This window comes from Lotus japonicus, chromosome 1 (assembly GCF_012489685.1).
Source record: "Lotus japonicus ecotype B-129 chromosome 1, LjGifu_v1.2".
Taxonomy (NCBI): domain Eukaryota; kingdom Viridiplantae; phylum Streptophyta; class Magnoliopsida; order Fabales; family Fabaceae; genus Lotus; species Lotus japonicus.
In genome coordinates this window covers 100,189,225-100,216,556 of record NC_080041.1, presented here as the reverse complement: position 1 = coordinate 100,216,556, position 27,332 = coordinate 100,189,225, and the positions used below count along the sequence as shown (strand labels likewise).

General features: G+C 34.2%; 2 protein-coding genes across 4 annotated transcripts; both read right to left on the bottom strand.

The window, feature by feature from the left end:
• Positions 1–8,343: 8,343 nt before the first annotated feature.
• On the bottom strand, positions 8,344–12,821 carry LOC130728388 (replication protein A 70 kDa DNA-binding subunit C-like). Of its 3 annotated transcripts, none has more exons than XM_057579847.1 (7): positions 12,228–12,821; positions 11,571–11,838; positions 11,380–11,476; positions 11,169–11,290; positions 11,000–11,084; positions 10,712–10,843; positions 8,344–8,769 (listed from the first exon to the last, which is right to left on the bottom strand). In XM_057579847.1, the coding sequence occupies exons 1-6, from the start codon at positions 12,384–12,386 to the stop codon at positions 10,807–10,809; spliced, it is 768 nt and encodes a 255-aa protein (XP_057435830.1). In that variant the 5' UTR covers positions 12,387–12,821; the 3' UTR covers positions 8,344–8,769; positions 10,712–10,806. The 3 variants fall into 3 exon arrangements, with proteins under 3 accessions (XP_057435830.1, XP_057435831.1, XP_057435832.1); XM_057579848.1 differs by having other exon boundaries at positions 8,344–8,737; XM_057579849.1 differs by having other exon boundaries at positions 8,344–8,732.
• A 4,865-nt stretch (positions 12,822–17,686) lies between these two features.
• Positions 17,687–19,051, bottom strand: LOC130728387 (uncharacterized). The gene has a single exon (XM_057579846.1). It carries the CDS (start codon positions 18,832–18,834, stop codon positions 17,908–17,910), a length of 927 nt encoding a protein of 308 aa, XP_057435829.1. The 5' UTR covers positions 18,835–19,051; the 3' UTR covers positions 17,687–17,907.
• Between the last annotated feature and the right edge of the window lie 8,281 nt (positions 19,052–27,332).

Genomic DNA, 27,332 nt, shown 5'->3' with positions numbered 1-27,332 from the left:
ATGCTTCCTTTCTACCCTCCCATTCTGCTGAGGTGTATGAATACAACTTCTCTGATGTAGAATACCCTTTGCAGAATAGAAAGATGGCATGATGAACTCAGGCCCATTGTCAGTTCTAATAGCTTTAACAGTATGCCCAAACTGAGATTGTACCATGGCCACAAATGACTGAACCTGATGCTGAACTTGTCCTTTATTATTAAGCAAGACTATCCAAACAAATCTGCTGTGATCATCCAAAACAGTAAGGAAATATTTGTGATTATGTACTGAGGGAATAGCAAGTGGCCCCCAAATGTCCATGTGCACAAGGTCAAAGCAATTCTTAGAATTATGTAAACTGTCAGGGAACATTTTCCTCTTCTGCTTGGCCAGATGACAGATATCACATACTAGTAAACTACTAATATTTACTGAACTATGGAATTTATTCAAAGCTTGAATCCTATCATGAGACAAATGTCCCAACCTAAAATGCCACAAAGCTCCAGGTGGAATAACCTGAGTGGAGCTGTTTATTTCAGAAACAGAATGCTGAACACTAAAACATACACTAGAAGGACTTGTAACTACTAAATGGTATAACTTGTCTTCCTTCAAGCTACCCAAACCAATCCTCTTCTGGGAATGCACCTCCTGAATATCACAAGTGAATTCACCAAAAATGATGTCACAATGATTTCTCTTTGCCAATTTATGTACTGAAACTAAATTGTAGCTAAACTCAGGAACAAATAAGACATGAGTTAACAATATTAGACTTGTAAGTCTAACTGTTCCTACATAACAGGTATCTATGATTGTTCCATTTGGCAAACTAACGCTTATAGGCTTTACTTCAGCTAGAGTCTCAAAACACAACTTGTTAAAACAAATGTGGTCACTAGCTCCTGAGTCAATCACCCAATCTCTACTATCATACTTTTGTGAACAAGAGAGAGCAAAATGCTTACCATGCCCTGTGGTTCCTGAATTATGATTAGTAGTTCTGATCACATGATTAACTGCAACTTGTCCTGTTTCTGCAACTTTCTTTGATGAACCAGCAACTTGTTGAATTATAGACACTATTCTTTTGTACTGATCAGCTGTGAATGGTTCTTCACTCTCTTTTATTTGAATTGAGTCATCTCCTTGATCATCTTCTGTATCATAACCTCCACTACCTCCACTGACATTGTTTACATGAGTAGTGGAATTAGAAGCAAATTTAGTATTGGAAGTGTTGGGATAACCATGCAGTTTATAGCAGATGTCAATAATATGACCAGGCTTCTTGCAATAGGTACAAAATTTTCCTGCACCCTTGTATCCAGAATAACTAGAATTAGGCATTTTTCCCCTGCCATATGACTTTCTTCCTTCTGCAACATTCACTATAACCTTTGATTCATCACTTTCTTCAAAATCTGACTGTCTTTCATGTTGCATAGCTAAAGAAACAACTTTTGCTATGGATGGCAGAGGATTAGACATCAAAATCTGAGACTTAATAACTCCAAAATTCTCATTCAGTCCCAAAAGAAATCTAATAGCATTATCTTGCTCCCTAAACAATTTTACTTGCTCTATGGCTTCACATCTACAGGGAACAGTACATCTACATTGAGGTATTGGTCGATAGTGCTCCAATTCTTCCCAAAGAGTTTTGATTTCAGTGTAATAATCGTTTACTGACATAGAATTTTGCTTTAAGCTACTGATTTCATTTTGCAATTCAGCAATTCTCACTAAATCTCCCTGAGAAAATCGATCACGAAGATCCTTCCAAGCATCACAAGCATTTTCAACAAAAACTATGCTATTAGCAATTGTAGAAGTTACCGAATTGAGTATCCATGAATGGATCAAGCTGTTGCAGCGATCCCAAGCATCGTAGTTGGCATCACCAGGTACTGCAACTGGAATTTCGCCATTGATAAACTTGAACTTGTTCTTCGCCACAAGTGCTCGCTTCATCGATCGAGCCCAGGCACTGTAATTCCTTCCATTGAGAGGTGGAGATACCATTGTAGCCGACGGATTTTCACCGGAATGAATGTAATACGGCGAAATCGGATTTTGCGCTGGATCCTGAACCACATGTGCTTGCTGATTTCCATTGTTGTTGTTGATTTGTGCGTTTCGCACCATTTCTGCGGAAGCTGGTGATGGCAGAGCCCAATCTAGGGCTCTGATACCATCAAAGAATGTGAGAACTCTTGAGAGAGATTGAGAGAGATTGAAGAAGAAGAAGAAACTTTGATATTCTGATTTCAACTGAATTGCAATACAACACTGTAGATAGCTATTTATACCTAGATTAGACACTAACTAATTATATAACAACCTAACAAACTCTAAACTAATCAGTAACTAACATGCCAGCTCATGCCAGCTTACAATGAACTTCTATATTATTACAATATAGTCCTTGTACTACTACTTATTACTAATAGTGATCCTGTGAACTTTTACACTCTCCGTGTGTCCTCCTCGCAAAAGAAAATTAAATGATGAAAGTATGAGCATGTATTCAAAACTTACTGATGATTTATCAACATTTGGTGTGGAGTCACGTATGTAAGCTACACATTTGTGTAAATCTGTAGTATCCTGATCCTGAGACTCGTCAATTATCTTAGTTCCCTGCAGGAAGCAAACAAGCATAAGTCATTGATATGATTTATGCAAGTTTGTAAATAGCAGTAACATAGGAACAGAATAATTGTCATTTGGTGTGAACCAGAAAGTTGAGTTTTGAACTAACTTTCTTCATTACATGCACATTGACACACAAAAACCATAAGCATATAGATAGATAGAGATACCAGCGTTGCATAGAAATCAAGCACTTCTCTTCTGATTGAATCCATGTCACCTTTTATTAGATCAGGCTTGTACCTATTAGAAATCTAGCAAGTTAGATAATGGGAAATCTGCAACCATAAACTCTTTTTGTCAAATTGTCCTGGACCACTAAAAGCGAGAGAACCTAGAAGTGTAGGGGAAGGAAAAGAGGGAAGAAGTAGGAACCTGGAGCGAACATGGGAAGGTTGTTCATGAGGGAAGAAAAGAGGCATTTCATCAAACACCCTGTTGGCACCTCCATCAGCACACACTCGTAGCTTTGCTGCAAATAGGTAGGTAGGTAGTTAGCAACCAAATCAACGTGAATGAAGAAAAAATAGAGAAGGAATGAAAGAGCAGAGCAGTACCGTGTTCCCAAAGCAGAGGAGCAAATCTGGGGAGGCTTTGATTCAGAATAATTAGAGCGTATGTGGTGGTGGTGGTGGTGGTGGTGGTCGGAGAAAGAGCGGCGGCGGTGGGTTCTTCCGGTGGTGGAAGAAGAAACTTTGAACAATGACACATTGTCTCCATATCTCGGTAAGAGCTAGAGAACATAAGGGTTTGGGAGGGTGATGAGGGAAGGGTTCACGATTTGAACCTTGAGTGAGACTAATTTACTAACATTACTAACAACTAACATTTCTTTAAAAAGAATAAACATTGTCTCCATCTCTCTTCCTTGCCTTCTTCTCTTCTTCTTCTCAATATTACACTTACATTGCATTGTTTATATATAGATATATTAGTTGTGATGGGGATGGATGCCAACCCATGTGTCATTTATGTATTGGGTAGCTATGGTTGGTTGAGGTTTTAAGTTTGGTTTTTTGGTTGGTAGATGTTAAGGTGAAATTCTGGTTGTGATGGGGTTGTTGAGGCACATGATACTCATATGGACGAATGTGTTTGTGGTGCGCCAATAGTGTTGGTCAAATTTCCTTCATATTTTCAGCTAACTTTTCCATGGCCACTGATGTTTTGTTTGACACTGATATAATCAAATTACACTTATTGATCATAGATGTTTATCTTTCTGAACCCAAGTTTACTTTCTTATTAGCATTTTACTGCCTATACCATATTGGGAGTGATATGAATGAGAGAGAAAATCTCTATTGTATTAACCGAATGAAAAGTTTTTACTGCTAAACACATAACAATCACTAACTAAACTGAATAAGTTACAAGTTACAACAAACTAGCAGAAAGTAACTCCTAATCAACAGTCAGTCTCATCCAACATTGCAAGTCTTATAACAGTTCAGTGAATCTTTTGAACTTGAGTGATAAGGGATTCTTTTTTAATTGCATATTACAATCAAAGAATTCTTTCATTTCATTTACATTGGTAAAATTCTACAATTTACATTTCCTCTATATCTCTGTCATTTTACATAATGAACCCAAGTTAGTTGAAGCTTGAGATTTATGCTATCGTATATTTTCCAATTCTCACTGGAGTTAGGACTTGTAAGTCTCTTCTTAAACTTCCATTCAATATATTCTTGTTTACTTATGCGGTAGCCATGCGTTTTCAAGGCTTATCTTCATATTTGACATCTCACCATTTACTTATGCTATTTGTTTGTTGATCAGATGAACTTGTAGCAGTAGAGGAAGTCATAAAGGAAGTGGGATTTGGTAACCACATTCACATATTTATTATTAGAACATAGAAATTGTTGAACCGCAGGACTATAGGATAGACTTATAGCGTGTTTGGTTGGTTCTTTAGAAAAAAGTTTCATAATCACTTATTGGGAGAAGCTACGAAGTGTAGCTTCTGAAATTACTGTGCTTTGAATTGTGTGCGACACCATTCCAAACACACTTTTAATTGAGAAGGCAAAATAGAGCTCATTATAAATGACTTGTAGTATGCCATCTGGTGCAAAGGACTTGTATCTTTGTGATGGAATCATAGCCTGGAATGTACTCCCAGTGAATCTATTATCTATATTGCCATTTGAAACTTGTAGTGTGCCATTTGGTGCAAAGAACTTGTAGGGCCTAGAAAGAGGGCAGCCAAGCACCACCAAATATGCATTGGGAGAGGACTAGTTTCGGGGTGGTTAAAAAGTTTTGTATAAAGAATAAGAGTGGAAATTGTTGAAGATGGAAATCTATTTATAATATAAGTAGCTGTTTTAAAAGCTTCATCCCAGAAATTTCAAGAGTCAAGAAAGCTTTGTAGTGTTTTTGTTTTCTCTGAATGGTGCCATGTTGGGACAGATTTGTCAATAGTGAATGCCATTGGATTTGAGATTAGTGGAGAGGGGTCCAAAATTCTTCGCCCTAATTGTACTAATTTGCTTTGATCTTACTTTCTATTTGGAGTTCAACCATGTTCTTAAATTCAATGAAACCATGTAGTGAAGTTGATTTGTGTTTTTCAAGTTTTAACCAAGATATCACATTGAATAGAATATGCATATAAAAAGCTTATATAATAAGTGAAACCATTAGAAGCCATTATTGGTGCAGGTCCCATCAATAAGCCCATTAAGATGAGTTCTGGGTGTTAATGCAAATTATGGTTGATGCTATTGATAGTAATACCTGAGATTTGTCATAATAGCTAGCATGATTGAAGTACGTGGCACTTTTATCAAGCAGTGGAGTATTATAAGTGTTTAGAAAGTCCTCTCAAGTTGCAGATGCAGGGGGACCTACTACCCGTTTGGATGCAAACTAAAGAGTACTTATTAAAGTTTATTTAATACATTTTCTAGTAGATATGCTCCAATAAGCGTGTATCGAAACAGGCTCCTAGTCTACAAAGCCAAAGGAAGAACACTGCAAATAAGGATTGAAAGAGATATGTGTAATTTGATGCACACTTTATTCATAGAACTTATAAATTGCTGCAGAAAATGAGAGTCAGAGTTAAGAAGTAAGAATGCACATGTTGAAGATGAAATTGATAGTAGTAGTACCATTCATCTGGTATTGCTGTGATTTGACCAAACAATGGAGAGGATGAAATTCAAAACACACCAAATTGTCTTATGCTACGAAGAAAAATGCAAGAAATGGCAAAACTAGCTGTTATTTGGCGGAAATTATGAAGGGGCAGTGAGGTTAAATTCCACTTCTTGGGTATCATATTGTTTTTTTTATAGGTCAATGTTAGTTGTTAGTAAATTAGTCCTCCTCATGGTTTAAACCCTGGACCCTTCACTCATTTCCCCCCAAACCCTTATGTCCCCTAGCTCTTTACCACTTGAGCTAACCTTCGGGGACTTGGATATCATATCATAACTTAAACATTTTTCTAGTAGTGTTCTCCATTGAAGAGGGGTTTCAAACTCCTGATACTATGAAAGGAATAGGTAATGAATAACAACAGTATATCAGAAATGGCAGAGAAGGGTAGATAAAACTGAATTGAAAAATGAACTAATAGATGAGTTTGGTAACTATCTCTTAACACTATGCTTCTTCAATAAACCTTAACAACTATGCCAGCTCTGCTAGATGTGGAACTATTTACCTGAGATAACCTTCAATCTACTCTTGTGTTCCACATACGAAGGAATATGCATGAACAATTCATGTAGCCACACTACTCATTTCAACAACCACATCCTCTTCTGAACCGAGTGCCCAAATGGCTTAAGTGGTTGAATGTATAGTTTTATATTATTTTTCAATCATACCCTTCCTGGCAAGAGTTTATTGTGGTTTAAACTTAGGTAACTCATAGACACATACATTATTCTGAAATTTAACTTTTTATTAAAACTATGAGGGGAAAAAATGATTAAGTCACGTCATTTGACATATAGGAATTCACTTTTGATTTTCGTACCAAGTAACTTTATGAATTAGGTTCATTTCCTTCTCGATTCAATCTTGAATTTCGCTTGATTTTAACTTTAAACAATTTGATTATAAAAGCTCTAGTGTATAGATGTCCTAATCTAACTATTCATTTCTTGGGTATTTACTTTACACCATTAACTTTATATTATTATAATCACATGGTATGGTATGGTGATTGCTCACCTCATCTTTTAATCATGAATTTGAGAGTTCAATCCTCACACATGAAAATAAAACACATTTTATGATCAGCCATTTATTTAGCGTGAGCACCCTTTGTGAGAAGGTTTATACATCACCACTATAAATGGTGAATACACTCGTCTAAAAAAACTTTATGCTATTATAAATATAATGATAACTCATACAGAAAATATGTCTTCTTTAAAGTAAAGAGTAGTAGAGTACACATTAAATGATCAAATATGAAATTTTAATGTTGACCGTAAAATCATTTAACAAGATTTTAATAACCTTTAAATTTACGATACAAGTTCATATATTTTATTACAACCTGAACTAATAATTTTTTTTTATTTATTTGGAGCAACAAAGCGCACTAATAAATTTTCAATCTATTGTCAATTTGTCATATAACTAGTGATTATACCAGTGCGATGCACGGGATCTAAATCATTGATTTCGTTGAAAAAATTGCGATTAATTTTTAATCTAACAGTGGTTTATTATTTTATTATTATTTCTCAGATCCCAACGTACCTCATATATTTATATTATTTATTTTTTAAATTTTAAATTTATAATTAAAACAATGCTCCAACTACAATTTATTTAACTAATATTTGTAACAATAAGATTTAGATATAGATTTAATTAATATTTTTAAATCCGGACAAAGAGGTACAAAAGAGAAGCAAAACCAGATCTCGGTGATCAAAACTAAGTACACACAGGAAATATAACATATATAATAGAATGTATCACACAGTGCGATGTACGGAGACTAAATCATTGATTTCATTAAAAAATTATATTAAATATATCACACAATATAATTAAGATTAATTAAATCCAACCATGCTTCCTTATTTTACTATTCCCCATATATCACCATACCCCATATTTTTAATATTATTTATTTTCTAAATTTAAAATTTAATATTTAATTAATGCTTCAACTAAAAATTAATATTATAAATATATATATAAGAATATAGTTCTGTCAAAAAACTAATTTAAAATTAGATTCAATTAATATTTAAAACCAATTTCAAAAGTAAAATACATTTTGATGGTATTCTAAGAACATACTAAAATACACTCCCCTCCCTCAAGGTAGTGGAAATTTGCTTTCTGATCATGCCAAGATGAAGACCCACCTGAAATCTTTCTATTAATACCATAAGCTTTCTAAAGCATGACGTTGCACTGTGCAAAAAGATCAAGTATTCTATACTGATATCATCCATTTGAAATTACATTACATTACATTGATTACATGTATACCAAAGCATAGAATAATTCTACTAAAAAAGCATCAAGCAATGGAGGTAATCAATTGGTGAGCGATGTGGGATTAGGGTAAACATTAGTTGCAATAGATAAAATGAACAACAACGTAAACACCTTGTGTATATTTTTTCAGAAAAGTATTAAGGTGTTATTTACTAATTAGGATGAATTTTTTAAAGAGTTGTATTATATGTGAAAGTATATCTCGCACAGACATACACACTCAAACAGGGTAAATTTAATTAACACCATACAGTAGATGCCTGATGTGATATAAAAGTGGTGGGGTTTTGATTCAGGACTTCAGGTGTTACTTAAAGCATAGGACAATACATGGCTACTATTGAAGGACACATACATTAGTTCCAACTTATCTTTATAACCTATTGAGTGGATCACAAAGGGCCTTCAATCACAAACCTAGTTCCACTGCTGCCTCTGCCCTCTATGTGTCTGTCTCGTACCTTACATCAATCCAACACATAAACAACTTTCGCTTGGTGCAAAATTCCACTCAAAAATGCTTTTTTTTTCACGCTTTCCACCATCCATATATGAAAATTATTGCAGTAGATTGATGATTTCCTGATTGTTGCCTTAATCCGCTGGCCTTGTAGATTAACGAAAATGACATGTTGTAAGCTATAAAATAGATCAAACCACATCACAACAAATACATTCAATGATTTAGTGCTATTCATATATGAGAAAGTAACTTAAATTATCTATTATATAAACTAATCAACAAATAACACCCCTGGGATTGAATGACAGTAAAACTATAAGAGTTACACTGATTGGTTAAGAACCCTCCTTAGACCCATTAGAACATGCTCATAATACATACACAAACAATTTCAAGAACAACCCAATGAAAATGTCAATATTGAGGTACATGAAAGCAATTGGTGGACTTAAACAAAGAGATAGTATCTATTATACCTGCAGAAATAGAGTTCAGTGTGTATAAACCAAATGTCTAGCAAAGGGATAATTAGTTCCATATCACAGCAGAAACAAAAGGGGAAATGCAGACCCAAACGTTAAGATACAAATGACATCAAAATGAAAGAAAGGGAAAAAATAGGTTCAATAAGTGTTCCCTATCAGTTAAGCAGAAATTCAAGGTTCTTCACACTGATTCCTCGTCACAGCTGATAGTTTAAACTTTTAAAAACATCATTTTGAATACCAAATATATATTAAAATAATAGAAGACCAGAAATTGTGAATTCATGTACCTCCAAAGAGAAAGGTTGAAATTAAGTAATAATTGATAAGTTAAAGGATTTGGGAGAGCATTATGTGATTGTCGAAAATAAATATAGCTGAAATTGAAGAATTGGGAAAAATGGCACACTTTAGAGAGTTCAGGCATGATGATGAGATTGTTGTGACTTGTGAAAGACCAAAAATGAATATAGCTCAGAATGACTTGGCTTCTTATGGAACAGAATAGTCAATAGAATCCTTAGGGAGTACTGGTGCATATTCTTCCTCAGCTTTTAATGCTTATACGGTTATACCATCATTCATGTGTGTGTGAGGGAGCTTACTCATTTTTATTGAGGTTGAGTGCTTCCACAGTTATCATGTCAGTCAGTTTCCTAAGTTTGTCAATATGTCTTGCTTCAATTGATTTAGTTGAATATTGTTTACATTACAGTAAAATGTAGAACTCTAATCCACTTCTAATCCAATACTCAGTATAGTAAATTTAACTATACTGATGAGCATGTGACCATATGGTGACATAAAAAAGATGGATAAACCAACATTCTAGCAAAAAAAAATGGTTCCACATCACATCAGAAAAAGCTTACGAAATGTATATCATAGCAAACGTACAGTCTAAGAAGATCTCTAAATAATGGATATATAAAAAATAAGTACAATACGTTCACACACTATCGGTCAATCAGAAATTCAAGTTTCTTCACAACTACATTATGTAACCTGATAGGTAATAATAGGTAAATTTAAAGGATTAGCGAGATCATTGCTTTACTTTCGAGAATTAAAAGGTTTGACATAGAAATAAAAACTACAGACAACTTGGTCATCAATCGAAAAATTGTCTTCATAATTAATACCAATAAGTGCACACCATATCAGTCAAGCAGAAATTCAGTGTTCTTCGCACCTAAATTATGGACCCTAATATGTAATAGTGATAATTATAAAGGATTTGGGAGAACATTAAGTGACAGTTAAAAATGGACAGGTTTGACAAAGAAATAGAAACTACAAACCTATTGGTCATAAGACGAAAAACAGATGTTTAGAAGTAGCCATGCATGTGACTTGGTTAGAGAGGTCTGTTAGTTAGTTTTGGGGGAGTTAGTGGTTTGGTGGGAACTGATCATTGGGTATCAGTGTAACTCTCAGAAATAAGACGTGTCCGCTGATAATAAAATTGCTCAAATGCTATAACTGACATTAACTGTTTAGTCACAAAATAGAGCTCTCCCAAACACTATAGATTTCTAATGTGCTTAAAAGAGAAAGGAAGAAGTAATAGCTAAACAACATTACTTAAATTTAAGAAAAATATATTGGTAGATAGGATTTGGTCTCCACTTACATGAAAGGTAAGCAAAACCTTATGTATCCTTGTATATAATTCAAAAAAGAGCAAGGGTGTCTCTAATGAATCAGGTGAATTCTTTTGCGACAACTTCAAATATTTAGTAGCTTCCGACGGTGGAGCATCAACCTAAGAAGGGAAAATCACACGCATAACCGGACTATATCAGTCATAGCAATCATAATGACTACAGTAAAAAAAATATTTTGGAATTAGATCAGTTTTTGATAAACCTGACAACAGTTAAGATAGAAAAATTAAAGGGGTTTGTGAGTACACACACACCTATTGCGGAAAGCAAGCACCTCAGGAATTTCAGGATTCCAGAGAATCCTGGTAGCATGCATAACATTTTGAAGCACAAAATCTCCTACAAAAAAAATATAACAAAAATCAAACAAATTGTGAAAATACTGTCAATGAGTAGAAAATGTACATATTTCACTCAAATAACCTTTGAATGTCTTAATCTTAGCAAACTTGACAACAACCACAGGCATAGCTTGTCGATCCTCTTGTACATGATGAGTAACAACGTCAACATAGCTTCCAAAAAAGGTACACTGGACACTGCCCCTAATTACATCAAAACAGCCAAGTATTACAACATATTTGGTTAAAGGATTGTTTAGGAAATCATTGGTGCAAGAATGAGTAAACCATACCTATCATCAATCAATTGGAGCTCGATCATCCTTGTGATATTTGCACCTTTGGTGTATTGTTTCTCGCGGGAAACTGCAGTCACCAAGCCTATCACATCTGTTTAAAAAAATATGCAGCAATTCAGAATCAGACCTAGAAAGGGGCAGCTAACTTACTTAACCAATTTGACATAAACTATAAAATTACCCACCAATGAGATTTTCAGATTCACCGTTGGTGTGAGCAATTTCAGCTGAGTTCATGAAATCAAATCCATACAAAGGAATGAGATCTGACTCCTCAGGCACTATTTTTGTCCTGCTATTAAAAATGATCTTGAATTCATGTTTAGCAGCCTTGTAGACTCCAAGGTTAGGGACCACAGAAAAATAGGTAATCTTGCATATGTTTCCCTCAACAATCTCACCAAACAGCTTCCTTATGAGGGATTTTATGATAGTAGCCTCAATTCTCTGTCCCTGTAAATAAGGAACAATCATCTTTAGTTACCAATAGCTGGAATATTTTTCTACTTGATTGATTTGTTGATTAATGGTTTCCTGGAGGCATGAAAGTCTAAAATCATCTACTAAAAATGGTTCGTACATTGACCAACAAAAGATACAACAACACAATGTAAGCACTTTCCACCCTAGACAACACATAGGATTCTAACATGTAATTTTTTGGATTCATAGATTATGCATAAAGGTGAACATTAGTGGACCTTCAAGAGCAGATACTCGAGAAGACACACCTCATTATTTATTTACACCAAAAATATAAACAAATTTCAAATCACAATTAATCACACATTGGACATAACTGCAGTTCATACATATTGAAACATGAAACAATTAGAACATACCTCAGCATCAATTAACACCATCTGGACAGCAAATGGCTTCCCTGGCTCAGAAATAGGGCACATCTCCCACATCCTAACAACACGGACCTTAATCCTCCATGTGTCTCTTCCACTGCAAAGGCTGGCAACAGAGTTCAAACTTGCAGACAACGAAGCCATGACAACAAAGTCTCAACAAACTGGGAGGGATTGCTCGATGACTCAAGCGGTGCAGATGGATGATTACGATTTGGGTTTTTATAGATGTCATGGTTAGCATTCGAGAGAGAAAGGAGTTGAGAAAGGGGGCAAATGGGGAAGAGGGCAAGCTTGCAGAAGATTTGCAAAGCTGTTGTGCAGATACTCCGTACCAGCTACCGTTTTCGGGTCTCCAGCATAGGTCTCGGAAAAACCGCACCAGAACCGACCCGTGACCCAGCTTTGTGGGTATTTTCTTATGAACAGTACTCAAAACCCTCTAGCTTTAGTAAGTTATAGATAGATGTCTCTCCTGTAACATTCATCAACTTGATGATTCGGCTCGCCACTTATTCCAACATCCTCAATGGAAGCAACAACACGAAGGTTTTCTTTTTAATCCTACTTGTCTACATCTAATTTAGTTGTCTTTAGAGACTCGGAACAAACTTTGACAAAACTAATCACTTGGATATATTTATAATAAGAGATTAAGAACTAAATTGAACCAAATATTATTTAGAACATTGCGGCCCCTGAAATTAGGGGTGGCAATATGGGTTGGCGGGCCGGGCCAGGCCCAGCCCGTCACTAACCCGCCAAAATACGGGTTGGGTTGGGCTAGCCCACTTTTGGTATTTGGGTTCAAAGTCTCAACCCAACCCATATTTTGGCGGGATTGCGGGTTGGCGGGCTAGCCCACTTAGAAAATGTAGTATAATAAAAAAAATGTGCAATGATGAATTTTAAGTAATCTTTCACTTTTCATACGTTGGTACATGAAAAAATTATAATTATACTTGTTTTTTATTTTTAAATGTTATGATTTCAACTAGAAAGTCTCACCAATAGTAATACCAAGAAAATATTTATCATGTGTGGTTATTAAAAGTTGTAAAATTGTAACCTCACTAGCAACTATCAACTGTAAGTGCCAATAACCTTCATCAAATCATTGATAAATGTCATTTTTCTTTGATACTCACCCACTTAATATTACTTAACAACACTAGATATGTTTATCAATCATCAACAAGAATTTACTTTAGTCAATAATAGTTAACCAACAATTATAAAAGATAATGTCGAGTAGTCATGAATGTTTTAGACAAAACATAATAAGAGCCGCAACTTATATCTGTGAATCCATGAAAGTTCATCATTGACTAATTTTCAAAATAGTTTTTGTTTTTTAGTTTAGGTCTGTCATAATCTATGCGTACCTTACAATAATCTACTTAAAGAATAAAAATATAAAAAAATTCAAAAAAAAGTGAAAAACGGGTTGGCGGGCTAACCCAACCCAACCCGTCATTAACCGCCAAAATGCGGGTTGGGTTGGGCTGACCCACTTTTAAAATTTGGATTCAAAATCCCAACCCAACCCGCCAAAAAAGGTGGGCAAAACGGGCTGGCCCAACGGGCCAAACCCATTTTGCCACCCCTACCTGAAATCACGTTTGATGCTAAGAGTTTTGAATAGATGGATCATTGCTGAACCATAACAAAAATGGATTTAGTCAAATTTGGTGGTTGAAGTATAAATTATCTTAATTAACCAATTCATAAATATATATATATATATATATATAAATGAACAATTCATGCTTTGTACAATTACAATTCATGCCTCTTTTTTCTCTAGGTTTTTACATAAGTTTTTCCTAGTAAGGTTTTAATTAGACATTTTTTCTAGAGTCTCTATCAAGGAGTTAGTAGATACAAATTAGTCTTAGACTGCTCTCACTTTATTGTAAACTTATAAGTTTTTTTCTCTTTATAATTGAGTTGAAGTACCCCGTACTTCTCATCAATAATATGTCATTGCTTATAAAAAGAAAAACTGTAAAATTGGAATGAAGATTAGAGTTGGCTTATGCAAACTACAGGCTAAACTAATACCCTGCTTTAAATACAGTGCATAGCACTATATTGCTATTTGCTAGTAGCATTTAAAAGGGTAGCAAAGGAATTAAAGGAGACACTGGAAGAACATAAATGGTGCAGACCCCATGTATGAGATGAGCACTACCAACACTTTGAAAGGTAGCTATCTCACATAGTGTGTGTCCCAATTCACCACCACGAAGCTCAACATTGATTTCAAGTTCAACTCAATGGGCCACCACTATTGCTATTGACTTCAGGTTCAAGTGGAGAGCACCATCCGTTCCGTTCATCATGCTTCTCACTACTATCTTGCTTTTGTTCAAACTAATTAAATCCAATTCAGGCACTTTCTGATCTACTAACAATAGCTAATGTGAAGTAGGATTATGCTAATAAGATTTGTCCAGTGTTGATAAGTGTTGATTAAGAAATTAGGAGATGGAAACATGCATTAAATGTATTGATAAGTGAAAAAATATATAATTACTTATTGTTTTGATATATGGTCCAAAATGAGCAGGCTAAATGACTAAAAAAAACTTGGGTTAAATCACCTCAGTTTTAGGTCGACCAATAATATGTAAGATAAGTGAGCTAGAAATTTCACTTAGCTTATCTTAAATATCATTGGTCCACCTAGGACTATAATGATTTAACCCAAAAATTTTCATGGTCATTTAGACAAGTCCGGTCCAAAATAGCTTGATCCAACACGCTTTCTCCACATTTTTCTTGTAACAAGAATGTTGGAGTAGCTTCTCCTTTTTGCAGGTGATGAGGTATTTACAAATAGTTCTTATAAGTAGACATGCGGTTTTGCTTGACATTCAACCATAAGCAGTAGTGGTGGTTTTGAACTACCAGAAACATTAGCGGTAAAAAATAACTACTAATGTGTATAATGATTGAGAAAACTGTATGTTCATGTAACATTATGATTTGAAAAAAAAAATACTTTGACACTCACTCACAGAGAGAGCAAGTAGGTGACCTATGTGTCTAATGAGGTTATATTAAGAGAGTATCCGGTTTGATTCGTGTGAGAACATGTAGTATGATTCTTTTGTAGTATGATTCTTTTGATGTGCCCTACAAGTGCTAAAGGAAAGGTGGAAGTGTTGTCCTTGCACCATATCCATGGTGCTCCTTCCTTGTACATATTGTTAGAAAGATATTCCCCTTTAGAGGATTCGGTAGCTTAACAATCCCCCCTCCCCAAGCTTGAGAGCTATATTAAGCTAAGGTACAAAGAGATGTTTTCTTAAGCCTCATATTTCTTGATGTCAACTTTTTGACATGTGTTCCTAAATTAAAGGTACATGATATTAACCTTCTTAACACCATCAACATAGAGTACTGACCTTTTTGACCATCAAACTCTTGTAGTGTAAATTTGAATTTGTAAGATTGGATCGCTTTACTTGGGTGTTTTTTATTGGATCGCATTCGGTTGTCACGTCATATCTTTTCAATTGTCATCATACTTTGGTGTTTAAAATGGAAACTGTGTGTTTGATTAACCCATTTCACAATCTTCTGCTTGAACTATAGCTTACGTTAACACCTTGTGCAACCTTTTATGTAAAATTTTGATCTACCAATTGACCTTTAATCTTGCTTACAAACGTTTCTATTTCTCTATTGTCTCTTGACTTCTCAGGTAACCCTTGCTTCTTGCCCTTTGTTTCTATTTTTCTCTTTCTAGTCATATATAATTCATAATGGAGGTTGAGGGTTCGTTGTGTCTGAGACTTCCTCTTAGGAAGAAGGCTTTAGGGCAAGTACAAAATTGTTGGAAGAATAGTAAGAATAAATATTTCAAAAGATCCGGTACTAATTGCCTATAAAAGTATACAATTAGGGTTGAAAATGAGGAGACCTATGGAGCCTTTAATTTTGTCAACTATCCTTGAGTGTTTGTTGAATGAGCAAAGGCATTATTCGAAGTATATTTATCCTAGGGCCATCCTCCCATTTTGTTATATACATGTGAATAGGATATAAAACATGTTATCCTGCTTTGTATTTTTAAAACGTTTATTGGAGATAAAAAAAAAAGCATTAAATTAATCATTTTTCATTAGTTCCTTTTTATGTTGTTTCCATTAATTCAAAACGTGAATTTCACCTTAATTAGAAGGTCAATGTAACTTCAATTCTTCAACAAAAGTAGAATCATCACTCGTGTAGTATGTTATATTACATATGATTGTATAAACTTATAAAATATATTATGAGTTTATCATATGTAATATTAACATTGTATTATATATGTTTATTCATCAATCCACTCTAATACATTAAAATGATGAATGATTTCATTCACTCTTTAGATGTGAGATTAAGCATGATAAAAAATTTTTGTATAAGCTACTAGAAAATATAATCTACCACCACCACCATTGTCACCACTAACACACCACCACCACTGTCACCACCACCACCATTGCCACTACCATCAGAACGGCCATCATTCACCACCACTACTACTACCATCACCCTACAACATTAAATACCACAACCACTATACTCCACCACCACTGTGGTACAACATTGCCGCCATCAATACCACCACCACCATTTACACCACCACAATCATCCCCACCACGCCACCACCATGCATTCTCTCCACCACCCTACCGCAACCATCCACCACCACCATATTGCCACAATCACCGCCTTCTATCGCCATCACCCCTAGCTCTTCGCTATTGCTAGAGCCACTCTTTGATAAATTATTTGAAAATATTATTAAGTATTTTAAAAGTTTATTATTCAATAAATTTTATTTAAATGAAATGATAAGTTATATACTGCATCACAAATTATTAATAACATTAAATTTTTCTCAGGTAGAATTATGCGAGATCCTTAGTATTTATCTAAACGACGCAAAGGAAAAGTCATGAAACATCAATTTACCATTTTTTTTATTCATATATTCATATTATTTTTTTTGGTGTAGATGCATCATACTTTAATTAATAATAACTTCCACATATAACAGCTAAAAATAAATAATAGATAACGTGTAGCTATTGGCACTTACATTATTTATCACTTTTTATCAATTACACTGTCTGTCACACTTTCAAAAAAAAATTACACTGTCACAATTCATTAAATCATTTTAAAGTCCAATTCAAATGAATCATGTTTACATTTGATTTGTATACTTAAGACATGAGTTAAGAGTAGCGATAAGCTGAGAAGGCAAGTAAACAATTAAAAACGTAAAAGTGCAGATAAGTAGATTCCAAAATCTAATATAAATTTAACATAAATTCTCATATTAGATTAAGTCAATGTCACCCCTCATCAAATATGTAAATACACAGTCACATCAAGGATTCAATGTCAACTCTCTATCTATAAGTAAAAACACAAAAAAATAAAAATAAAAATTAACCTAAACTTTGTATTCCATGTTCTATGTAGTGAACATTTGTGTACAAATAAAATTCAAAATAACAAAAAAAAAATCTATTTTTCTTTATTGTTCTCTACTTCACCCTTTTTTTTGCTTTGCTTGAAAGAAATTGAAAATGTCTACAAAAGCAGCAAGCAATTAGAAAAAAGAAAAATCACCCTTCATGTGAAACGGTCAACCAAATCAACGGTTCTGATTGACTCGTCCAAAATCTACAAGCTTCCGGGAACGGTTCGCGCAAAACGACGCCGCTGCCGAGAGGTGAGGCTTCGGCGTCGCGGTGGCCCTAACATCCGCCGCCGCCGCAATCTCCGGTGGCATTCCCTTATTGTTCCATCTCCGGTTCGGGCTAGCCCGAACCAGAGGACTCAGACAAAAAGCAATATCCAAACCCGTCACGTTCATCCCCCGCCCTACCCGGGAGCGCCGCGCCGAAGGCGCCACCACCAATCTCGACGGCGTCCTCCGCCACCACGGCGAAGTCTCCGACGAGTCACACTGATCGCATTCATCGGGAGAATCCTCTATTCTCACCGGCGACATTCCGCGATCCGTCGGCCGGTACCGCCGCCGCGCTCCAACCGCGAAATCCTCAGCCCTCCCAGCGCGATCCCGATTCCTCCGGCGAGCGGGGAAAAAGTTTGAGAACCACGACGGCGAAGCCGTCGCCGTCGACGGTTGCTCCAACGACGGATCGGGGCGAAATTTCTCCGATCTGTGCTTGAAGAAGTTCGAGAAACTCCAGAACTTGCTCAAACGCTTCTTGATCGACCTCGCTTCTTCTCCGGCGTTCGCGCCGGTGTAGAAGCTTGGGCCGACCTGGGGAGTACTGTAGAAGAGATTCTCACGATTTTCACGGCGGTCGCCACCGTGGTGGCATGCGCCGGGGGCAGAGTAGTCGGATTTCCGGCGAGAGACGTAAGGCGAGACGGAGCGAGGGAAGATCAGCGGCGGCGGAGGGTTTACGTCGGAGTTTCGTGAACAGTCGCGAGATAATTGGGCTTGGGCTTGGGCCTGGGCCGCGATGAGGAATGTGAGGCGTTCCCGGAGACAGGTGGCGCAGACGCCGACGGTGCTGCTGGAGTCTGATATGTGTTTCTTGCACCTCATTTGGTGGTTACATACGACGCCGTTTTGTGTGTTGTTGGTGGTGGTGGCAGTAGCATTTGAGGGAGGGGTGTGTGTGTTGTGTCCACCCTGACACCCACTCACTGTGAGCTGAGAGAAAGAGATCTGGTAGAGAACTGAACTGAATTGAGAGAAGAAGGGTTGCTTTGTCTTCTTCTTAATAGTGAGAGAGTATGTGCTAAAAAGGGGAGAAAAAAGTTTAATATGGAAATGGATCCTCTAAATTAAAAAAATAAATTGATTGTATATTTGGTATTTGATTTAAATGTCCTTATTCGTTAACTTTCTTTAGATTCGAACATTTGACTTTATGGTTTCACTTTCACCTCAGTCGATATTGATTACCATTATATTGGTAACAATTTGTGAATTCGATCGTATCTTTGGTATTTGACTCGAATGTCCTTATTTATTGATTCTCTTAAGATTCGAACATTTTACTTCATGGCTTTATCTTTAAGATAGTTTAAATTACTTACCACTAAAGCTACAATTTTTAGTAAATTTGACCATATCTAACAATTGATTTTTTATGTGTTTAATACAAAAAGGAAATTATTGGATGGATACTCCAATAGGCTATAAACACCTTATAAGTGATGTAGTATAATTGAAATAGATATATTGAGAGGTGATTTTTAAAAATGGAAGCTGGTGATAAAGTTTGTAGGAAAATATCTAATTTAGTTTATAATATTTCTATAAAATGTTGGTCAAATTAGTTTTGACAATGACATAAAACAATTGTTAAGTTAGTCTTAACATTTTACAATATTAAGCACTAAATTTAATATTTTATTTTTTAGATATAAACTTGTTAGCGACCAAATTTTTTTAGGAAAACGGTTGAGAAAAAACTCAAAAAAAGAGAGGAGAGAGATAGCATTTGTTTGGGAGGAGGTGTAATTAGTTGGGGCAATTTAGAATGGTAGAATCTCTATTAAATTTGGAGTGAAAAAACGAAGGTGCATGGAGACAAAGAAAAAGAGGAGAGGGTCAAAGTTAAGTTACGAAGCTTGAGGAAAAGGATGGAAACTACAACTTGCGGTTAAGGAAAGATACACATTGCTAGATTGGAATTTGGAAGTTGGAAAACATATCCATTGTTGGCAACTAGTAGATTTTTCTTTTTATAAGTTTAGGAAAGTGAGATCCTTGATTAATAATGATTAGGCTAGGGCTAATTGATGAAAAAAACCTGGGAATAGTCAAAAAGAAAAAATCATTGATGAATTTGGTTAAGAATCCAATTGATTTGGTGACTTGTTGAACTTTTTTTTTTTTGAACGTAACTTGTTGAACTTATCAAAGGCCAATGTTAGTCAATGTCTTTAGGCTATTATTAATAAATGTTTCAAAAATAGAACTAAATATTTGATAAGTATTTTCAATTGTCAAGTATTTAAAAAATTTAAATGAATAATGCTTTATTTCTTAATCAACACCTTTTTTGAAAGTCTCGATCACCTGCATATTTTTTTACGGAGCTTTTTTATATGCAAATGTTAGTTGTTAGTAAATTAGTACAAATTATTTCTCTCCAGAGTTTGAAGCCTAACCCTTCACCTGCAGTTACTCTTAACTCAATCATATGAGCTATACACTCCATCCAAAGAGTATAATGTGATACCGGTTTGAAGCAATAAAATAAAAAATTCAAAGGTTAGATAACATTGTTTAATTTTAAATATTCAAATATATTGCAATTAGTTTTAATTAGTTATTATAATTCTTAATTTATATATCCATGGTCGCCTTAACTATATAAATGCTTCTTATTCCATTAATGTATTAATTGGATATTTTCTTTAGAAGTTAAGTATCAAGAAAAAAAATCAGACGGCATCTCAAATTATTATTCTCTAACCTATAAAAGATTGTTTTCCTAATGTTATCACAACTTTGACCCAAGAAAATAAAATAAAATATGTTTAAGGATTATCATTTTTATTTCATTAATTTCTTCTATTTCACTTTTAAATTCCATATGCCCTCAATGGTGTGGCATTGGTAACATGCCTTGTGGCCATGCAATTATTAATTGGTTGAATCTTTAATCGTTGTGGTTTCTTCCCGTTCTTGATTCCTCACCCTAATATTCCTTTCAGCTTTTTATTTCAAAATTTTGATTATTACGTGTTTGACTCTTTTTTTATTGAAGAAAGTATAAAACCTCAACACATTTTTGTAACACAATCTCTAGTATTAAGAAAATATTAACTGGATGGGACATACTAAATCATATTCATGTGATCCATACTCAGTGTTATGGAAGTTACTCCCTGCTATCTAGAAACTAGTGATATATTCATATAAAATGTATTTTAATTAATAGTAAAATATGTTAAGAAGCATGTTGCAACATACTGTATGCTATTATTTTCTTGATATAATTATTGTTGGAACATGACAAATTGACATTAAGTTTTTTACAATTTGGAAAACAAAAGATAAAGATACATCTAAAATACTAGTAATAAGTTTTAGGCACGATTAGTGGATAGTTGTCCTTAAATATTTAGTCCATGATTCACTGTCTGAGTGGTGTATAAGACAAAAGATTTATCACCTCAAGATAATTAATCTTAAGATTGTCGGTTGTAAACATACCTTAAGAAAGAAAAAAACAATCTGAAATGTTTAGTAACATTTAACAAAATATAAAATTTCTTAATTTATGTTATATTTTATTTTTAAAACTTAATTTTATCATACACATTGTGAATTTTTTATACATCACTATTTCATCGTATGTGTCCATTTTACTTTCGTGCAAAACACGTGTGAACCGTAAAGCACGGGCTCATGTACCCGTTCCGTTATCTTCAATTGAAACATTCTTAGTTTTTTTTTTATCTTTAAAGGACAGTCTCACAGGTTTGTACTAAAAAAGTTAAAGTTTAATCACAGGTATTCTCTTATTATATTGAAAACAATATATCATAGAAATAAATTAAAATAATAATGATTAATTACATTATATTTATATATGAAAAATCGTGGACGAAAACTATTTCATACAAAATTGGGTTGAATAATTCAGTTAATTAATTTATAGTCTAAGATGAATTTATAATAAATATACTAATTGTGAAATTTGATTCCTAATTAAGATCAATAAATCCAATCCTATATGGCCGTTATGTGTTGTTAAATGAAAGAACGGAGAGCGTGAGTGGCACGTACGGTGCTTCTTCATATGGTGCCTTGATTAAGTCAATGAGGTCAAACTTTGGCATTTCGTCATCATAAGCCAATCATCGCTTTTATCTGTTGATTTAAGCAATCTGATCACCAAGTCAATATGTCTCTGACAAATGATAACAACACATTGAGCTGAATTCATTGATCAACAATCTAGGAACATTGAATATTTATCTGTTGAAGAGACAATCACACTAGGATCCTACAAGAGAAGAACTCGAACTCTAGCCTTCAAATCATAGTCTGAAGAATTTCTAAGAAAAATTGCTCTGATGATCATACTTGGACAATTACCAGATGAAGCTTACCCTCAATTAGTTGATTAGCTGACCACAATTAACTGCCTAATTCAGAAAATCCAAATCAGTTGATTAGCGTACATTTTGATTCAGCTAACTAAAATCAGCTGCTGCTATATCAAAAAAATTCAAATCAACTACTACCTCTGTTCCGTATTAACTGTCCACTTTGAATAAAAAATTGTTTTCTTATTTATCTGTCCACTTAGAGTTTCAATAAAGCATTAAATGATGTTTTTCCAAGAAATGCCCTTGTAAGAATAATAAATGATGAAAGATAAAATACATTTGAAATGGTGAAATAGGAAAACAAATAATACTTTCATGAAAATTAACAAAATTAATTGCACTTCTTAATACTCTTATGCGTGTTTCTTATCTCTCTGAACAGTTATATAGGGGTGTTGATCCATTAGCTCACAGGTTACGACCAACACAACTAGTGGATTTTCTATATTTTTAGGGTGTCAATAATATCTCTACAAAATATGAGAATTGACATTGTATCTCTACAACAAAGATGAGAATTCTTTAGAACGGAATGCTCTTGAGCCCTTCTTCCATAGGATTCCGACAGTGACTATATTTAGTTTACACGCATTTGACAAGCTAGAAGCTTTTTTTTTTTTTTGAAAAGGACAAGCTAGAACTAGAAGCTTGTGGGCAAATAAACTAGTTTGTCGGATTACATAGATCCAACCAAATATACAAGTTGAATTTTCAAACCATAGTAACCGTGCTTAAAATTCGCTATATAAGATATTTTTCTCATCAACAAACTAGTTAATCAAAATGCTTATTCGAAGGGCCTAAAGGCCAAATTAACTCTTATATTTAAAGGAGTATTAACCCCTAATTAATGAGGTATTTAACTCCTTTTGCATTTTACTCAAAGTACTCTTGTCTTATATATATGTGTCATACCAACTTGTAGAGACGTGTTAAGAGTATCACTCACAACAAATAGAAGCAGTTGTCTTTGTCTCTATATATCCCACCTCACGGGGGTAATCATAATTTCGTCATAGGTGGATCAATAATATGTTATTTATAAAATAAAAAAATAGATATAATTCTCAACACACTTGTCTTAAACACTATGAATCCACTTATTATGAGGTTATTTAACTAGGTTAGCCTCACGATCAATGGACATCCCTTATGACGGATAGTTAAGAGCATCTCCAATGTTAATTTTTAGAAGTGAATTCTTAAGTTAAGAACTAAAAATCGGTTCTTAAGCATTGAAGATGGATGACGTCGAGTTCTTAGTCTTAAAAACAAAAACTAGTTTTTATATAAGCAACTTTGCTTTATGAGTTCTTAAAATTAAAAAATATTTTTCTCTTTCATCCAAATTGTTTTATTACTTTATGACTTTTATTTTATTGTTTTATGAAAATAAAAAGTATAAATAATGTGGTATGGTGGGACCATATGAATAGTGATAAGAACTAAGAACTCATGGTTGTAGCAAAATCAGCAAAAATTGCTTAAGAGTTGCTTAAGCACATGTGACAGTACAGACCCACATGAATAGTACTAAGAACTAAGAACCTAGCATTGAAGATGTTTTAAGGACACATGCATTTGTGACTGTCTATGACCACTACAAGTTGCAGAGTTTAAAAAATAAAATCAAACATGATTGTGGCGGTTTCAAACTACCACAACTTAAACTTGTATTTTTCAGACGCACAATTTGTGGTGGTTTCAAACAGGCAGAATCACGTTTACTCGCACTTTTTTGTGATAAGAAACTGTACCAAATTGCAGGTGTCGCTGCTTACTGCATGAAGAAGTATTCATTGATCATGTTCCAATAATCCAATTTAACCCTAGGAAATAAGTTTGACAACTTTGTTTCCTTCTTTATTGTGTCTATTTTTCCTTCTATGCACTTCTTCAAAGCATTAATGCACACATTTCTTCGTGGAATGTGAATTTGAATGAAGGGGGAACAAACCAGAGCGAGAACTCAGGGTTTTGGGTATTGACAAATTTGAGCTTGTTGTTTGAACCTTCACAGTTCACACACAATGATATTAATGCTGTGGACCAAAGAAAGCATAAGGTTCATTGACAACGGAAACTTGTGTAGTTAATGCATCTACATAATCTGCTCACAATAAATGCTGCAATTTCCATTTTCAAAGAGAAAAGTTGCAGTTATGGGTCTTTTAATTTGAACGTTTGATGTTCAACTTTCTTCTTCAAGTTAATGTTTCATTCATCAATCAAATTTATTGCTTGCTTGAATGGAAATCTCATGAGCTAGGATATGATGTGTTGTTGACGGCACGCCATCTATTCTAGTGGGGATAAACGAATTAACGAAGACGATGATTCCACGTTTAGATGGGGAAACATTTCAATTCAATTTTTTTCCTTAAGCAAATGATTAATAAAAATACACTCACACATAATTAAAAATTATACTCCCTCCGGTCCTATTTATAAGCATGAAAGAGAAGAAAAATTTTGGTCATTTTTATAAGAACCAAATGAAAGTTTGAGCTATATTAATTAATTTTTTCCAATGATGCCCTTATTAATTCTAACTTGTAAAATGTGTCTCATTAATTATTCTCTCTCTTTCCCACTTTCCAACACTAATAACAAAGGGTAATTTTGGAAGTTTATTTTGATTCAAGACAAATTTAATGCATTTTATCTAGTTTAACTACATTTCTTAAACTATGTGAATTTTTTTTTTTTTGCTTATAAATAGGACCGGAGGGAGTAGTAAGTACAACATAATTTCTCAATAATTATGGTGTTTTTTTTTTAATATAACATAAGACGAAAGTAGAAACAATTAAAAAGTTTATGTGTTTAAGTGTATGACAACAGACACTCGCAAAAAAAATAGGTTTGTTAGGGTAAATCATAAATGTCTATATAAAAAATAGTATGTATAGTTGCCGATATGTGTACTATAGTTTTAATCCTTCCGGAACTCACGCACACCATTACAAGAAATGTGTTAACTAGTTGCGCCGAGTCCAGGGGCGTATCCAAGATTTTCTTGTTGGGGGGCGAAATATAAGACTAAAAAAATCTTTATTAAATATTATATAAACTTTAAATAATAAAAAATTATTTAAATATAACTCTTCGTTTTTTCGTAGTACTAAATTTATCTATTATTGTATCAATGGAGATTTTTCAGCAATTTCTCTCTCGATATATATAACTAATAAATTTCTGAAAAAATCATCTTCGATTTTGTTGCAAAGCTGAAGTTTTAACAACTTTCATTACCGAAAAAGATCGCTTTGTAGATGCTATTGAAACAGGGAGTGTCAGAACAAGACGTATCAATCTATCAACACATGAAAATATTGTTGTTTTTCCAGTTCAAATAACTTCTGGTAAGGCTCGGGTAAACTGAAATTTTTTCCTAAATTAGGATCTCGGGAAACATCTGAATGATAATGTCTCAGTTGAAACGGCAAATGATTTAAAATTTTCCTTATGAGGATCTAAAGTTGAACTAAGTATGACTGCCTCTGCATTAAATCTTTTATTTAATTCAGATAGTTGCAAATCAATTGCAGAATAAAATATATCTATTCTATAATTATGTTTCATATCTCCATCTTGTTTCTTATGACATCATTACCTATAAAACAAGGGGCTTTCAAGTCAGGAACTTCAACTTGATGAGCAACAAAATGTTATAACATTTTATATATAAAAATACATATAGTCGGTGAAAATTCAAAATTCTTGGGGGGGCGATGACCCCTGTCTGCCCCTCCCTAGATACGCCCCTGGCCGAGTCAACTTAGCTCATGCTAAACCTACATGTCATCCAACCCATACATGTCACACTATTTTTCTTTGTATTGGGTTTGGGCACCCCTTGTATCATCTATTTATTATATTTAGCTTATAAAAAAACACTAATTACAAAAATATAATGTTGTCTTTCTGGTCTAATGAGCGCACAGTTTCAAGTAGTCTCGAGCGAACACTGTAATCTCAGAGTGACCACCCGCGCGCTCGTTTGATGGTGGAAGGCTCTGATACCAATTGATAAGAACCTTGGGAGAACGAGACCACAAAAGCTGAGAGACATGGTGCACAGCCAGCCCGCGTGGTGGGATGTTAGGATCCAATTGCAAGGTATGGAACTTGAGTCTCACATTGAAAATATGAGATTCTAATGTGGTGTTTATAAGGTCTCAGACTATCCAATTACAATAGCTAACCTTTGTGGTGTGATTCTCCAAAAATTCTTATCAATTTGCAAATTAATAAAATAGGGAGAACCTAATATGCACCATTTTTAGGTGGTGTAATTTTACACCACCTACTTTGACTGGGTATAGCAAGTCAACACATTATATTTTTTAAGAAAAAATATCATTAAAAATTTATCATATATTAAATATCTTTAAAAAAAGAAGTGTTGACCTATTATAGTATGTTAAAAAAAGTGGTATAAAATTAGACCACTTTAAAATTGGTCCACATTAGGGGTCACCAATAAAATAAACCACCCAGATGTAACTCTAAAGCCGACAGCTATAAGCCTTATAATAATAACATAAGTATTAGCATCAGACATTAGTATTAGGATGAAATTTACCTACAATACTATGGCTCACTTTCTAAATATTTTATTAATTTTATTAATACAATAACTTTCATAATACAAAATTATTTTTCCAACTGAATTTCATGTTTAAATTGAAGAATAGTAAAAACATGTATAAAATCATATCTAAGGACTCATTCACTACGCCTTAAAAGTTAATCTCGATCCCTTTAGTTCCTTAGAAAGATGAAAATATGCAAAATCAGGTTTATTCTTGAAAGATAAAAAATTATCAATTACAGAATCAGGTTTACTAAATTAAATACCTATTTATTTTTCAGAGATAGAAAATCACAATTTTCATCTTTCCAAGGATCACAATAACTTTTACTCAACCAACGGGTAGCTAATTCAAGTTCTACATGCTTGAA